The 16,397-nt window shown below is 40.1% G+C and overlaps 1 protein-coding gene across 2 annotated transcripts in view; it reads right to left on the bottom strand.

Moving 5' to 3' along the window:
* The window catches only part of ddah1 (dimethylarginine dimethylaminohydrolase 1), an 86,043-nt gene that overhangs the window by 15,902 nt on the left and 53,744 nt on the right, over positions 1-16,397 (bottom strand). For both annotated transcript variants that reach the window (XM_083911541.1, XM_083911540.1), the window contains exons 2-3: positions 9,136-9,235; positions 6,391-6,464 (exon numbers count right to left, since the gene is read on the bottom strand). In XM_083911541.1, coding sequence (XP_083767667.1) covers positions 6,391-6,464; positions 9,136-9,226 — 165 coding nt within the window. In that variant the 5' untranslated portion in view covers positions 9,227-9,235. The remainder of the gene's footprint in view (positions 1-6,390; positions 6,465-9,135; positions 9,236-16,397) is intronic.

The following is a 16,397-nucleotide window of genomic DNA, read 5'->3' on the forward strand; positions in this document are numbered from 1 at the left end:
GGAATTATGTAGTCTGAACTCCCCTTGCTCCTTTTCCACAGACAGGAAGTTTTCTTGCAGTGCAAAATTAGAAATATGAGTCATACTTTTCTTCTTATCAAGATAAATTCTTAGGGGAATTAAAGGAGAGACAGAGTTGCTTTTCATCTGCACAACAGGCTGATTTACTGCCACGTTGTGACCTGAAAAGACCCTATTGGCCAAGCCAGAAGTTCATGTTTGTGTCGTATAAGAGTCAACACCTCTTAACTGCAGAAGAGGAGAAGCGGTTTGGCCTCTTTCTTTACTTCTTCCCGAATAAACTCATTCAATCAACAGCACCATCTGCTCTGACCTCTGCAAGCACCATAAAGAAAAGAGCTTTAACATCTGTATGCAGTTGTTGAGTGTTAAACAAACCTGGCAACACAATTTGAACTTTAATTTGATAATGAAAGGAAAAAACAACAATGATAGAAGGAACCAATCTGATACAAAACGGAAAAAACAATAATGGACGCTCAAGTGATTTTTCCTAGTGTCATTTGCCAAAGACGCATCATTAAGTCCTGTCTTATCAAAGATAACAGAAAACACAGAGGAATCCATAATGAGGAATTCACATCAGATACAAGCGGTAAGAAGGAAGCACAGCAATACGGCCGTTCAGGTTTCCGTGTTGAACTCTTCACACCATGACCCACCTCTGAACTTGTTACGGTCTCACAGAGCAAAGCTAAAAGCTATACGCTAAAGTCTGCAGTATTAAACTTCTTCAAATTAAAATAACCGTAAACAAGACAGATGGAATCAGTCTGTGTTTGTGACTCACACTGTGACCCTGTTTGCATGCATAAATCCTCTCAGTTTGCTGGAATCTGTTGTTGCAGGGTTGTTTGGGATATTATGCCGAGCAATTGCTTGGATGTGTGTCATGTGCGAGTGGTGATTGCTAAGCTCAGCTGTGGCTATTGAAGGTCAGGATGTAGCGCATGGGAATTAGTCAGAAAGCACAAATATGCTGAAATACAAAATAATAATCAGCGAGGACAATATAGACTAGTCTTACACACATTGTTGCCTTTTACTTAAAGGATAATGCAGTCAATCAATATTTTTCTTATTCTCAACTAACCCCATGAAAAGACCAAAACCATCGAGGAGTCTTATGTGTGACACTCAGCCCCAAGTTTATGTGTTCCTACTGAAGACATACATCTATAAATGAGTCACAAACACATATACTTTCACTAAAAACGCTGGGGACTGTTTACAGCTGTAGGACAGTGTACATGTTCATTGTAATGAAGGAACCCAGTGCAGCGCTGTAGGTCATTGATTAACAACGAAAGTCTTTGGCACAGAGTAGAGGCTTTATCAAGATTACACATGCAACACTCAGGTCGCACTCACACTGTCTATCCGTACCGTGCCCAAACAGGTTTTACGGGTAAAGCCTAGTTAATTTGACCAGTGTGACTGCAACCGCACCGCACCTAGCTTTTTTCAATAGTTCTACAATGGATACTTTAAATTCCCAAATTTTTGTTCCATATAAAATGTGCACACAGTTACTGTATAAATATATTGTTTCAAAGCCGATGTCCAGTACTGCACATCATGTAGTCCACCTAGACTGTGTAGCCTTGACACAGACTGGAAGTCGGAAGACATGGAGGCAGAGGTCGCTGATGGAGGATAGATATAATGGATAGAAACGAGGGGGTGGAGTAAGGCAGAGATGGATGGAGAGTGAAATGGAATTAGAGAGAACAGGAGGTAGTTCATGATGAAAAAAGCTAGATGAATGGGGTGATGATAGTGTTATCTTCCTGGCCTAAAGCTTTTATGATTGATAACATATTTATCTCTTCCTTTCTTGTTTGCGATGTCTGATTGCTCACAGCAGGCTCGTGCATTTAAGAGACTTCAGAAGGTAGAGTGGTGGTGGTATATTAAATAAAGGATATTACTGATTAGATTTTTATTAACTTTCATATAGTAAAGTGCAGATAACAACAGATTCAATACATTACTATACTTTCACATTGACTACTACAAATTTAGTATATATCCTTTGAAACAAAAGTTATTTTAGGGCCTACTCACAGTTTCCATTCGTACCGTGCCCAAGGACAATTTACGGCTAAATTCTAGTTTGTTTGACCAATGTGAGCGCAACTGTTACATGCTTACATGCAGTACACTTCCTGCCTGCGTTCCAGTTGTGAGAGCTGGGCTTTTGTAAAGCACAGATGCACGTGTACGAGCATGAGCATTGAAGCTGGTCCTGATGTCTTTTCATATGCGACTGTTGCCTGCAACAGACATTTAAAAAGATGCCACAGAAGGATAAGCGGTGGTCTCATGCGGAGGTGGAGTGTTTACTGCAGATTTGGTCAGATGAAAATATTCAAAAACAGTCAGACAAAACTAAATCTTGGAGGTGTGATGACGTATAAGCAAGAAGCAATCGGGCCGAGGCCCGGATCATTTCAAGTAATGTGAGTGCAAGTGGGCCTGGACCGCGGGGTGGAGGGAGGGGGGACAATCAAGCTAAAGCACGGCACGGATCGTCTGGACCAAGTGTGAGTGCGCCCTTACTTACACTTTGGGGCAGACAGAAAGTACACGACTAGCTGGTGAAAATAGTGGAGCATTTAAGAGTCAGTATTTTCCTATTTGGCAGTTGGCCAGAAACAAGACTCCAAATAAATGATAATGATACTATTTTTCTGAGAGTGTCAATTTTATAAGGTGATAATAAGTCATTGTGATGTTTACGGTTTGTTGCATTTCCCCAAAGTGGGTATAAATATCAATTAATGCAGGTTTAAATACATTTAAATTCAGATACTTAACTTTAGGTATGTACGTATTTGTGCAGACAAAGTACGCGACTAGCTGGTGAAAATAGTGGAGCATTTAAGAGTCAGTATTTTCCCTATTGACCATCGCATCCTGCTACAGAGACAGGAGCATCTAATTGGCATTAAGGGAACCGCATTAAGCTGGTTTAAGTCGTATTTATCAGATCGATCTCAGTTTGTACACCCCACAGGGTTCTGTCCTTGGATCGATTCTATTCAACTTATATATGCTTCCCTTAGGAAATATTATAAGGAAGCACTCCATAAATTTTCATTGTTATGCTGATGATACACAATTATATTTTTTTCGATCAAACCAGAAGAAACCGATCAGTTAGCTAAACTTCCAATGTGCATTAAGGAAATAAAAAGCTGGATGACCTGCAATTTTCTGATGTTAAACTCAGACAAAACTGAAGTTAATGTACTTGGCCCCAAAGGCCTCCGAAACTCAATAGCTAAAGACATTGTTACTGTGGATGATGTTGTGTTGTCCTCCAGCACCACAGTAAGGAATCTGGGTGTTATTTTTGATCAGGATATGTCCTTCGATTGTCACATAAAATTTACGACAAGCACTGCATATTTTCACCTGCATAATATTGTGAAAATTAGGAACAATGGGCCTCATTTATCAAACTTGCGTGGAAACGGTTGCAGATCTGAGCGCATAATTGGTCGTAGGAAAGGACCCACGTGTGATTTATGAAACATTCGTATCTGACCAATCTCAGCATACGAATGAGCGGGGCTTGATAAATGCGGCGGTTGAATTCGATCATCATTAACATGTTACGCCCTTAAATATTCCTGTTTCGGAGGCCTCGCCCACTGAGGTCAAACATGGAGAGGAGAAACGCTGGTTAGAAAATAAACTTTTCTGACACATAGATCGGCATCCTGACATCCGAGATGGAGCAAAATAAGGATGTGCTTTTTGTCAGTCTTAAGAGTGGAATAAAAGGGGCCCATAAAAACGCTGTACGGAAAAAAATAATGGAGGGAGTCAATCCGAAGCAGCGCTCCACTGAGTCCCGAGTGCGCGTGTGCCGTATTCAGCACCCCTGCCGTGAATTGCACCCCCTCGCATTATAGCTGATATTCAAAAGATCCATTTAATTCATTTTATAATTATGGCTGCAGTTTATTTCCACAGAACATAAAAAAGTGTTGTTTTGTGTTCGCTATTACCCAAGTTTGTGATTTTAAACTCTTTAAAACAGTTTAAAGACTGTAGGTAACCAATGGTCTGACCGTTGTGGGTTACCTGTATATAAACTATTCCTATAGGTGGAAACAACAGCCTTCTAATCCAGAATATCACCTATAATGCGAGGGACGCATTTCACGGCCGGGGTGCTGAATACGGCACAACACTGGCGCTACCGGTGGGTCATTAGGTATTCCGTAAGAGGATACCTTTGTAATCTAGAAGAACCATACCAAGATGTTAACCATCTGATACCTTGTTTGATTTAATGCAATTTATCGAGGGTAGCCACTTACAGAGGAGATGACTTTGGCTCTGCAGTGCGCCTTGCTGCAGCCACACGACAACACATTCATTCATTCATTCAAGTTCGGGGTTGCGGGGGCTGGAGCCCAGCTGTTTTGATATTTAAAAGAATTGCGTGTCCCCCCCGGTCACCTGGCCACCACGTTTAAAAGCGATAGCTTGGCATCACAAATCACCTGTACATTTATCGAGTGGTAGTCTTTGCGATTGATGAATGTGTAATCATTCATGGATGGTGCCTTCAGACGCACGAGTACAATAAATTGCTCCAACCACAATTTTTATTTTTTTTATTTGTTTTAAGAATCCGTTTTTATCTGTTCTTAATATGTGACTGCTTCTGCTTAATGACAGCTGAGGTTTGTTTGATATTTTCAGACAGATTTTGCTGTGCTGCACCGCAAATCCACAGGCTGAAATGTGCGTACACGATCTCAGACCAGACGTGAGATTTGATCGTAGCTCACGCTCACGTCCAAATTGATAAATGCCGACGTTCGCCAGGAAATGGTCGTACGCACATTTTTCTGCCGTACGTTCGTTTGATAAATGAGGCCCAATGTGTCTCAGAAAGATGCAGAAAAACTAGTCCATGCATTTGTTACTTCTAGGCTGGACTACTGCAACTCCTTATTATCAGGCTGCTCCAATAAGTCTGTTAAGAGTCTCCAGTTGGTCCAAAATAATGCAGCTCGTGTACTAACTAAAACAAATCGAAGAGAACATATTTCTCTTGTATTAGCCTCTTTGCATTGGCTACCTGCAAAATCTAGAATATAATTTAAAATCCTTCTCCTGACCTACAAAGCTCTTATTGGTCAGGCTCCGTCGTATCTTAAAAAGCTCATAGTACCGTATTAACCGACTAGATCGCTGCGCTCTGAGAATGCAGGGCTTCTTGTCGTTCCTAGAGTTTTCCTCTGGAACCAACTCCCAAGTGTTATTCGGGAGGCAGACACAGTCCCGATATTTAAGAGTAAACTTAAAACTTTCCTTTTTGATAAGGCTTACAGCTAGGGCTTACGAGCCCTCAGCTATGTTGTTATTTTTAAGCTGATTTTGTTCTGCTTAATTCAATTCAATTCAATTCAATTCCAAAAACTATATTTGTCCACGGGGGGCAATTCAGGGTGTTCATCATTAATGATGCTGCTATAGGCCTAGTCTGCTGGGGGATAATCCTGTTCCTGTCTCATCAATGCATGTTACTAATTCAACTTCTTCCCCGGAGCTGTTTGTGCTTTATCGTCTCGCATGCTGATCGTGATGGTGCCTGCTGATCGTGATGGTGCCTGCTGCTGTGGTCCTGCTTGACGCTTCCTGCTACTACTATAACTATTAGTCATATATACTATCACTAGTCTTATAAAGTATAAAATTTGTAGCCATAAAAACACCATCAGTGGTATGTCTCGCTGTATCACAGCTGCTATTGCCGCTACTCATCATTGATCATGTTTGCCACCATAATTATTATCATTTTTCTATTCATTTCTATCACCTTAGCTGTGCTTGTTTCTACTATTCTGCTGTATTAACTGCCATAACATATTTCTGTTAAGTCATAGTCAAATTACTATTGATATTATTATAGTTACTTTTTGGTTGCTTGCATCTCTGGAAGTGTGTCTGTCTCTCTGTCTATGTGTCTGTCTTTGTCTCTCTCTATCCATCTGTCCATTTTTTCTCTCTTTCTTTCTCCTTTTCTTCCTCCCGAACCAGTGCAGACGGATGTCCGTCCTCCATAGAGCTGGGTCTGTCCTACGTTCGTGCCTGTTAAAGGGAAGGTTTTCGTTGCCACTGTACTCTACGGGGGAATTGTTGGGTCTATGTTTATCAGAAATAAGTCATAGAGTGTGGTCTTTACCTACTCTGTAAAGTGTCCTGAGACATTTTACAGAGTAGCTATGTAATGGCTCACTCACACTTTCATTTCAGCCAGTTTTAAGCAACGTACCTTTACTGTTACTTAGGTATTAATTGTGATTCAGCCACTTTTTACACCACTGCACCATTTAAACTCACCTTAAAGGCATCTGCTAGGATCTCTGCTCCTCTCTGATTGGTCCGTTTGGAAAGGCCCACAAAGAACTCTCGCCCTGAAGAAAGAATGAGATGCAGCTCAATAAAACTTCATCTATGTCTGTACGGGCAATTGTATGCAGCAGCTTGCCACAGATCAAAAGATACATAAACATTTGATAGGAAAAAGACAGATTAACATTGTAAATCACAAAACTAAAAACAATCAAAGATTAAAGGGTTAAAAAACTACATGTGGTCTTGGTAATTAATACATACATAAATTACCAATCTAATAAGATACACCAGGTAATGAGGCCATAGCATAAACAAATATCTGAAGAACTAGAAGGTGGGCAGCAGAGGGGATATAGAGTAACAACTGGTAAAATTTCTGGGGTATTAATATACATACGACATCTACCGTTCTAAAACAGTTAAGTCTACAGGGATAAAGTCTAAAAATCTTGAAAACCAGCAATTCAGCAAGTCTGTGGAGCTACAGTAGGTGAACACTGCAGTCACCACAGTGTGTACTTTATGCATGCCTGTGAGAAAGGCCAGTTGTGGTCAGTATGGTGGCTCACAAGCAGGCAGAGCTCTGAATGCTTGGCCAAGCTGCACAGGGATGGGCCCCTAACGTAGCTGCTGAGACTTTACGTTAGCCGGGGCCCTGCCAACAGGAAATGTTTCTAGCCCTGCCATGTGAAACCGATTTCAGCTGGAAGCAACGAGCCCTCAGAGTGTCTAGAAAACCAATTAAGTGTACTAGGCTTTTTTTCTTGTGGCCTGCTCAGCATAGAAGACACTGACCCACATTTTAACTCACCACACGACTCTGTCCACGATTCTCTGCCCTCACCAGAGGAATAAGAGGCCTGTGGTGAGCGCCTGGAGTCCTGCTGATTGGATTTGATCATGCAATATGGTACAAAGCGTTTTTGCTACAGAATATTTTTTCAAGGGAAATTCTGCTTCGTGCACTGAGGCACCAGGTCATCAAGGTCGCACAGAGGAATGTTTGTGTGGAGGATCCCGAAACACAGACTCAAACTTACAAACACAATGATTTGCTCACTTAGAAAACTGTCTGTGAGCTGAAACGGTAGAGGATTATACTCTCACTGCTCTCTAATGTTTTTCTTTATACAAAGACATCCATGAACATTGTGTTCAGATGAACGGTGTTTGGCAATGAATGGAGACTCGGAGATCTGCTGAAATCCAAACTTAAACATTGTTCATCTGAACACATGACCAAGACACCGAGCTGGATTCAAATCAGCTGAATATCTCTTTAAATTCAACAAATACATACACGGTGTGGTTGTTACATGAAGGAAATGGATTACAGTAAACCCCAAATTTGGTTAGTCAGTTGTCAGATTTCTCCCTCACCCATTACTATGTTTTGATTCCATAGTGACATTTGTAAAGTGTATCATTTTAGAAATAACACATTGTATGTCATTAAACGAGAAAATGATAACAGATGAAACAGAGGCAAACACAATACAAAGCATCCTGATTTTAACAGGTAACGGCAAGCCAATCAGAAACAATGAATATTATGTTGCTGCTTAACAATATTTTTCTGCTGGAAAATATAAGCATTTCTTATTGGCCGTAAAAGGAAAAATCAAAAGCTCAACCCACGTCATTACTGACCTCAATCATTGAAGCAAAATGGGAAAAACAAGTTTTTCTTACGCTGCTCATGAGGACCAGGGACTTATTGGACAGGCTTATGCCAAAAATCTTACTTGTGTGATGATTGACTTAAACACAAATTACAAGCATCCAAACTGAAATAAATAAATATTTGATTTCTGTTGACTGTGTATCCGTTCGCTGTCATAATGTGAACTGGTACTTCAGAAACGCCCAAAATGACATTTCCCTTGTTGCGCGATACATTGTGAAAGTTTGCAAGAACAGCAAAGTCACCAGTATGTTGTGTGATTCATACAACACTTTTGTATTGAGGGGTGTTTTATTAAATACTAAATAAAGATTTTTCTTTTTTGCTGTAGTTTCTGATTATGATGAGGTATACAAGCTATAGGTTTTTTTTATGTGTGTTTTTTGTCATGTTAGTACACTGACGCTTTAACTGTCAAAATTAAGTTGTTCAACACTTTTGTTGAATTATTTCAAAAGTACTTTATATAGTTAAGGTTCAATGACTTAAATGCAGCTTGACACACTGGGCCCCCTCCACAACCCCTACATTTTTTTAAACAAAATGTGAAAGATTTCACTTGCAGACGCACACTAATGCAGTGCATTAACTAAAATCTAAGGATGCATTTCAAAACGATATATCAATCTCACAGTACTAAATTGCAGCCTTGCACGTATCCACATTTGCACCCAGTACAAACTGACACAGAGGAAATGGGGCCACCTCTGAAGCTAGATGTAAAAGCTAATGTTATCCTCTCACCTTCTATATTTCATTTATAGATTTCATTTCTGTTCCGTTCCTGTATAAACTAACAACTGGCAATATAAATAAAGTACGCTTGGATGTTATGACATCTTGGATTTGATCTAGTAAATGGCTTTTTAAAGTCTTAGAGCACTCTACTATTTCATGCAACTCTGCAATAAACCTTTCATGAATGATAGAAACCCCAGAGTGACAACTACTACTCCTTCCATATGTAGATGGCCTCAGGCTGATTTTTGATGGTTCAAAGCTTTAGTTGTTGAACAAAATTCAGTGATTGAAGAAACATAGTTTACCTGTGAAAAGCACATCTCCTCCATCCAGTGTGGCATTCTCATCGGTCATTTCCACAATGTTCAGATTCAAATCCTTCAGAGCTCCTTTCATTGCCTCCGTCTGGATCAACCACAGGGACACAAACAGAAACACGCTTAAAACATCTGCTGATATTAAACAAATGACTGAACGGTGATGACGTACAGTAAGCTACACCACCAAGTGGTCCAAGACATCATAATTTCCTATCTTCAGGAATATTATGATACGGTCCAGTTCTAATCAGACATCTGTAAACAAGATGGTGAAAATCAGTTTGAGGATTTTCACTAAATTTAACTGGAAGTGTTTAGCACTACCCAGATTCCGGAGATTGAGTGCAATGAAACAAATCCTTTTTTCTCCTACAGGTTGGAATGACATCATTTTAATGAGCCATGAAATGATGTCATTTTGGAGGAAGTACGTTGAAACTTTTACAAGGCAGTGGCTGCGGAAAATAGGTACGCTGAAGAACCAACACAAACTTTATAAAAGCCTCTTCCTGTCTTCATATTCTGGGTCATCTGGCTTTCATATATTTATAGGAAGTAAGAGATGGCTGCCACCTGTATAGCATTAACGTATATTATGAAATGCATTCCCTGAATGGGAAACACGGGACAAACCACATTTCACCTGCATGTCCTCTCTGTTGAACTTGAAACCTGAGGAAAGAGCAGGTCTTTCTTTTGCTGAACTTCGGTGGACTGCTCCCCTGTCTGACCGCCCAGTGTGATTTTACTGTCCTGTTTTTGGGGCTCCTTTGGGAGTAGTTTCCAAGGCCAGTCATGTTAGCAAGAGCATCAGTGTTTCCACAGGCCCTATCTCACTATGACCTCAGCCTGCACACTGTGTTTTTGGTGAACACAATGCTTCTGCTTCTCCTCATTTGTGGAAGGCCAAACCATGAGGTAATCCAGGTAGACTGCCACGCACTTCCCAGACAACACAATAAAGGCCTGCATGTGCACACATTAACACTATCATTTCCTTATGAACATATGCATACATAATGGTATTACACGCTCAGTTGCCAGTTCATAAGGAACACCTAGGTAAAACTACTGCAGTCTTATACAAAAGTACTGCAAAAATTCCTATCTTCGGCTGTATAGTCTTTTTGTTTGTGGTGCTATTGAATAATATTGCGTTGTACTATGACATGTTTTTCTATTATTTTGTCCACCACATTTAGTATATCAATGAGGGTAGGTAAAATACAAATTAGTACTACAGCATTACAGAATACATCCTCCAAAATTATATTATTTGAATAAACCGTGAACAAAAACTGAACATTATATGCGTCATGAGGGTGGCATTTATTACAGTATTATTGTATTAGTTTTTAGCCAGGTGTATCTACGTAACTGGCAACTGAGTATATATGTCTAATATTTACATTCAACAGTTTTTACAGCTGTTTGTTTGCATATCTTTATTTAAATGGCCTTGTGACTTAATGGCTCACAACCACAAAGGCACTTTTCCAATCTGTTCATTTTCCAGAAAAAAACATTGGAATCCTCCTCCATGTTTCATCTTAACTGCAGGAATCCTGCTCAATTTGCTACTTCAGATAACCAGGAAGAACACAGCGTCCTTCCAAGTAACTGGGTTCACAAACTCATTACTGGTTTCTTTAAAGCTCTGACAGCAACAGCACGCAGCATATTAAGTATAAGTAACAGTTAATCCCTCTCATTCTTTCTTCGTGCAAACACAAACCAAGGCAACGTCAAGGAACTCTGTTTTTCATTTAGTTTGGTCTGTAGGTATGTTGGGTGGCAAATAAAAGGTTTTGCAGCTCGTTGCACCAGCTGTGGGTAAATTATCTCTTAAGTTAGGGTGTAAAGTGCACAACAAATATGTTGAAACTAGCTAGTTTGATACTAAAGTTGTGTCAATGTTTGGTTGCATCACCAGGACGTGAGGCTCATGCAAACTATTCTTGATGTAGTGTTTATTACCATGTTGTCTCTTGTACCCAATGGTCTTTGAATACTTTGCTACCTAATAGTAAAGAGGCTTAAGGCTAAAAAATAGTTTATCACCAAACAACAACAAAAAGGTATGTGAACTAGGACAAAGGATTATGATAAGGTAATAACTATTGAACCTCAATCTACAGCTCAAGCCAAAAAATGACATTCAGCGGGCTCAACTACAACATAGTGTGATATAATGGTAACATTAACCCTTGATGCAGATGTTATTGTTGTGTAATATACACATTATGACAGCCTACACTGACAAACTGTTATAAATCAGTAACCTTATATATTTACTTGCCAATGTGGCACAGAGGATATTAATACGCAATTGCCCACTTATGTGTAATTTTATATGTATTTACTTTATTTTGCATGTCGACAGTTGGCACAATTTGCTCCTCCTCATCCACCAAGTTATCCCACCTTTAAAAACAATGTGCTATGCCAGCCACTGTTTTACGGAGGACTTAACACCTACTAAGGGCTAGGTGTAACATTTAAGTTTTAAATTATGTCTATATTGGATCGATTTCAGCTGGTGCAACCCTTGAAATGTTAGTAGCGTGTGAACTCTTATCTAAATTAGAAATTAAGTTTCAATTAGATTATGTTTGAATTTACATATAGCTGGTGCAACCCATTGCTGAAGTGAGATTCTGAGGAAGTCAACAAATCAACAGATGATTGAAAGACAACTTGTACTTTCGATGTTTGTTTTGTTTGTCGCGTGTTATTTTGTCTTTGTTTCCCATTTCTGTGAAATCTCAGCTGGTCACTCCTGCTTAATCACTGATTCATCAACCAGTTCAAGCATTAAATGTTTTAACAATGACCTTTGCTGTATGTCCGTGCCATCAGCAATGGCAGATTTGCCCAACAAATTGGAGAGCAGGAACCAAAAATATCCCTGCCCAGATCACATTGAATATCAAAATACATTTGGAAAAAAAACCTTTTGCCAACAAGGGCACACACATTCTAGACACTGTTGTGCATATCCACCATAATTATCAGCCACTGCTTTTTCTTTTGGAGCCTCCACTATCCAGTGGTCGTCTGCCCTGGAATCTGCCGGACTGTATGACCTCAGCTCTCTGGCATTTCCTCTGACATCACTGGAGGTGATGTGACCCAAAGGGTGTTAAGCCCCCCTACTTACCTTGTGAAACGTTAAGACCCCTATACATAGACAACAGTGTGATATGTGCTCTGTCTGCTGTGTGCATGTGTGGTAAAGGACATTAATTAGGCCATCTTTCCATGCAGGCTCCCAAAAAACGTAGCTTGTGAGTTTGGACGAGAAGTACAAGCAGGAAATGAGATGTGAGCAAAGCACAAATACTTGGGTTGAAGAATAACTAAAACAAACTACATTTTAAATTTCATGAATTAATAGCATGTCACTACATTTTAGTGGGTTCCTCCCACTAAAAAAGTAAGTGCACACTGAGGAGAAGATTGAATGTAGTTACGTAATGGTCTTGTGTATACAGTTTGTGAATGGTCAGGCATAAACGGACTACACAAAGATAAATTACAAACTCACTGTAATTTATCACTTTTAGAACTATTAGAATAATCACCAAAATAAAATTTAAAGCAGACCTTGTGTAATATCAATCTGAAGCTTTAGAGCCAAGTGACCATAAAGCTCAGTCTCCAATGATTTAAACTTGCATTTTATATTAGCATCAAGTGTGAGCCAGCTCTTACCTAGGGCTTGATGATACGGCCAAAATCTTCTATCCAGAGTTAGATCATTTTATATCTCAATTGATATATATCATGATATAACATGGTCTCTGGTAAATCAATAAATAGTCTATATGAAATAACCATTAAGCCTATGTTTTGTATACTCCTGCATGTATTGAACACATAACAAATTAAAAGTATTGACTATTTTGTAATTTTATTGTGAACTTACAATATATAAACCCAAAATATTTCGCATTAGATTTTCAGGAAAAAAACTGTGTTAGTATGTGCTTGTTGAATATGAATTTAGATGATGTAATTGTATATTACAATATCCTGATATATGATTTAATGATACGATTCCACTGAAGGACGATAAATGATCATAGTGGATTATCGCCCAGCTCTATTGCAACCCATTCATGCCTTCCAGGCATTTTGTGGATGCAGACTGAAGCAGTTGCTGAGAATCAGTCCCACTTAGCCATCCCTGGCTAGCTTCTGGCCTGTGCCAAAATAAAGCATCGGACAGGTTAGCATCCGCTGTTCTGGATTTAAGGTGGTTTGGGGCCCACATGATTTTATTTTCTAGGTAGAAGCACCAAGATAAACTAAATATTTTATCAAAAGGGAACTGTTCCATGTTGCCGTCCAAAGTCTTAGAAATCCAATGGAGATTCTGACTGTGGCATCACTCAGGCCTTGGTTCTCTTCCCAAATGATGCTCAATGGGCTTCAAATCTTGGAAATCGTGTTTGTGCTGGAAGCAAAGACTACAATGGGCATGAAGGGATGCACCTCTCAGCTTAAGTACAAGCTTCCCATTGCCTCTGCTGTTAAAGAAATTCTCAGCTGGCACCAACCGGCCTGACGTAAGTCAAGCTCACACTCCTGACCTGCATTCTTCATGTAGTTTACACCATATTTTGATGCTGCCATCAGCATGTTGTAGCAGAAACGGATTCATTGAAGCAGCTAACCTGTACTTGTGCATAGTTGGCAGGTACACATTTTTCCTGCTGTCACACATACACTTCAGGGTTTAATGAGGTTTTTGTTCTGGCATGACCCCCGGCAATCATTGATATGTCAAGATTTTGGTGTGATGTTTTCCATTTTTCTTGAGTCCAAGTCAGCAACAAACTTTTATCCTCTTGACAACAGCTTAATGGATGGATTGCACCATTGTCAGCAGCTGCTGAATGTAACCATATGTCTCCTTTCTTCTTAGGTAGCATACAGTAAAGGTCAATATACTTTCAAGCAGAAGGTAATTTTCTGCAGAAACACATTTAGGCAAATGCAATTATTTGCTTTCTTGTCAATAATTAATGACAACTGAAACCAATTTTGTGTCTGTAAGCAAGGCTTTTGGTTTGCCCTGCTCAAAGTCTTTGTGCTAAGCTAAGCCAAAGATGAGGCTAAAAACATAGAACATCTTGACCATATAGACACAAAGGTGGCATCCATTTCCTCATATAACTCCGGGCAAGAAAGCAAATAAGCACATTTCCCAAAGTGACAAACAATTCCTTCAACAGGTGCAGACATTTCAAGTTTCTTTTTGTTTGTCAGAATACACCGTCTTTAGTAACACTTTCTCCCCTCAAGCCCTTTGTCTCTTCCTCACAGCCTTTGCTGTCTTTCTTTTTTTCTTTCTTTCTTTGTCTCTCACATTCCCTCTATTCTCTTTAGACCCTCGTGGCAGGGTCAAGAATGCTCCTACAGTGGCTTCTCATGCTGAGTGGCCTATTATCTCTCACTGTGAGGGACATCCAATACCTCACCCTGCCTAGGTGCCAATTCACTTTGCCAGCACTTCCTTCTCCTCTCTCTCTAACCCTCTCTATGCTCCTCTCTTCATCTCTCCTCCTTTTGCCCTGAGTGCTTGGCCAGGCGACATGCTGTTAAGCCAGAACCCTGCTTTGAATGAAAAAGGCCTTTTAAAATTCATTAGGGGCTGAAGGCTCTGAGATCCAGTCGGTCTGCCTGCCACATTCCTGCCGTTCCAACACAGGACAGGGGAGACAGAGCAGAGAGAACAGCCTTTTATTCGGGCCTTTATATGGACCCCTTCTCCATTCTCTTGCCCCTGGTACCCGTTGATATCGCATTCTGCTAAAAAGGACCATCAGTCTGATAGAGCACGGTGCATTTGGAAAGGGAAAGAGTACACAACAATAGCATTCCTGAAGGTCATCCTAGCCTCCCTACACCAGGCAACAGAGTCCCACGCTCCAACATAATGGGGACACAACATTCCTCTGAGCCTCACACGCAAGGGGGTCAACCTCTTTAAAGGACTTTTATCAGCTGCAGTCTGTGAATCTATAATGTACAAGACATTAACGCCATATAATGTCCAACCATTTGGTCAGTTAAGACAACAAAGAGGACATTAAGCAGTAACTTTGTCACAATTGTGAAAATGGATTAGCATCTGTGTACATGTTCTATTGGTATTAAGTGGAACAACAACAACAAAAAAAGCTTGGGAACCACTGCCTACTTACACATCCAGCAGACCATCTGTTTTGGTCACTACCAACTGGTGAGGGATCTATGTTCATCATCTAGTTGCTAACCTTGTCTGCTGTTTATTGAGCAAATAGTGTACAGTGGGTTTTTGTGAGAGCTTTCTCGTTCAGATGCCTGCTACGGCTGGAAATGGGGCTGGTAAAAGTGAGAGTGAACCAAAACAATGAGCTGGAGGATAATACAAATATCCATACACTACAAAAAGTAATTTGATCCGTTTCTATTAGAATCTGAAAAGACTAAATGGCATAAACAATTAGTCAAAAGTTGCGGTTTATTGATTCAAAGACCTGTATAAAAACAAAGAAACAGTGACTTGCTTGTATTGACCATGGGCACAAGTTTGAACAATGAGTCTTGTGCGTCATAGCTGCGGGTTTGGCTGGACATCCAGGACACAGATGATGATCGTATCAGAGGCCTGATGCAGAGGAAAGTTCAAAGACCAGTGGAATACAGAATGGGAATAATGGCTGCATTTCAGGCCAATCGGCCAAGTGGAATTTGACATAAATGCACAAACCTCATTACCTATGCAGTAACAAGGTGGATAATGCTATCTGAACCTTTCAGGTATTAAGTATCTGACGTCATGGAGGAAGCACAGAGATGATTGCCTTTGTTTGCCTCGAGGAGTATGTGCGATTAAATGGCTCAATTATAGATTTGTCAAAGGTTTGCCAGGGGCAGCGGTTTCACTGAGTGCTTCTTTAGAAAAAGCGCCTGAAGGCTTGAATAAGTGGCAGCCATGAGGGAGAAAATCTACAGAAGCTGTAATGGGGTTCTTACAGAGCTATTGGTACATTCGTACACCTCTTACACTTCATTACATATTCACATGTACAGACAGGCACACACATACACACACTAAACACACGGCGGATCCACACAGAATTTTTTTTTATCAGAAAACAGTACTTAATGATTTATTCCCAGTCATTCTCGTAGGAACAGTAATCACAAAGGACACACAAAGCACTCATACATGAGTCCCACAGGTGGGTGCACAC

The sequence above is a fragment of the Echiichthys vipera genome, assembly GCF_963691815.1.
Source record: "Echiichthys vipera genome assembly, chromosome: 3".
Taxonomy (NCBI): domain Eukaryota; kingdom Metazoa; phylum Chordata; class Actinopteri; order Perciformes; family Trachinidae; genus Echiichthys; species Echiichthys vipera.